Source organism: Penaeus monodon, chromosome 25 (assembly GCF_015228065.2).
Source record: "Penaeus monodon isolate SGIC_2016 chromosome 25, NSTDA_Pmon_1, whole genome shotgun sequence".
Classification (NCBI taxonomy): Eukaryota; Metazoa; Arthropoda; class Malacostraca; order Decapoda; family Penaeidae; genus Penaeus; species Penaeus monodon.
Window position 1 is genome coordinate 37,049,034 of NC_051410.1, and position 264 is coordinate 37,049,297.

The 264-nt window shown below is 52.3% G+C and overlaps 1 protein-coding gene across 1 annotated transcript in view; it reads left to right on the plus strand.

The window, feature by feature from the left end:
* Positions 1-264, plus strand: part of LOC119589213 (bestrophin-1-like) — a gene marked incomplete in the record, with an annotated part of 39,481 nt that overhangs the window by 37,862 nt on the left and 1,355 nt on the right. Inside the window, 1 exon segment of the mRNA XM_037937812.1 lies at positions 73-264. Coding sequence (XP_037793740.1) covers positions 73-264 — 192 coding nt within the window.

A 264-nucleotide genomic window follows, 5' to 3' on the forward strand; every position in this document is an offset into this window, starting at 1 on the left:
CCAAACCTCAAAACTCAAAACCCAAAACTCAAAACCCAAAACCCAAAACTCAAAACTTCAAACCCCTTCCAGGTCTCCTACCTCATCGTGGACGAGATGCACAACGAGCATCCGGATCTCATCCAAGACATGTACTGGGACGAAATCTTCCCTCAAGAACTCCCTTACACCGTCGCCGCGGAACAGTATCGGAAGGAGGCGCCGCAGGGGTCCACGTTCCACATACAGGTTCCTGACGAAGAGCAGGATTTCCTGCCGCTGGTC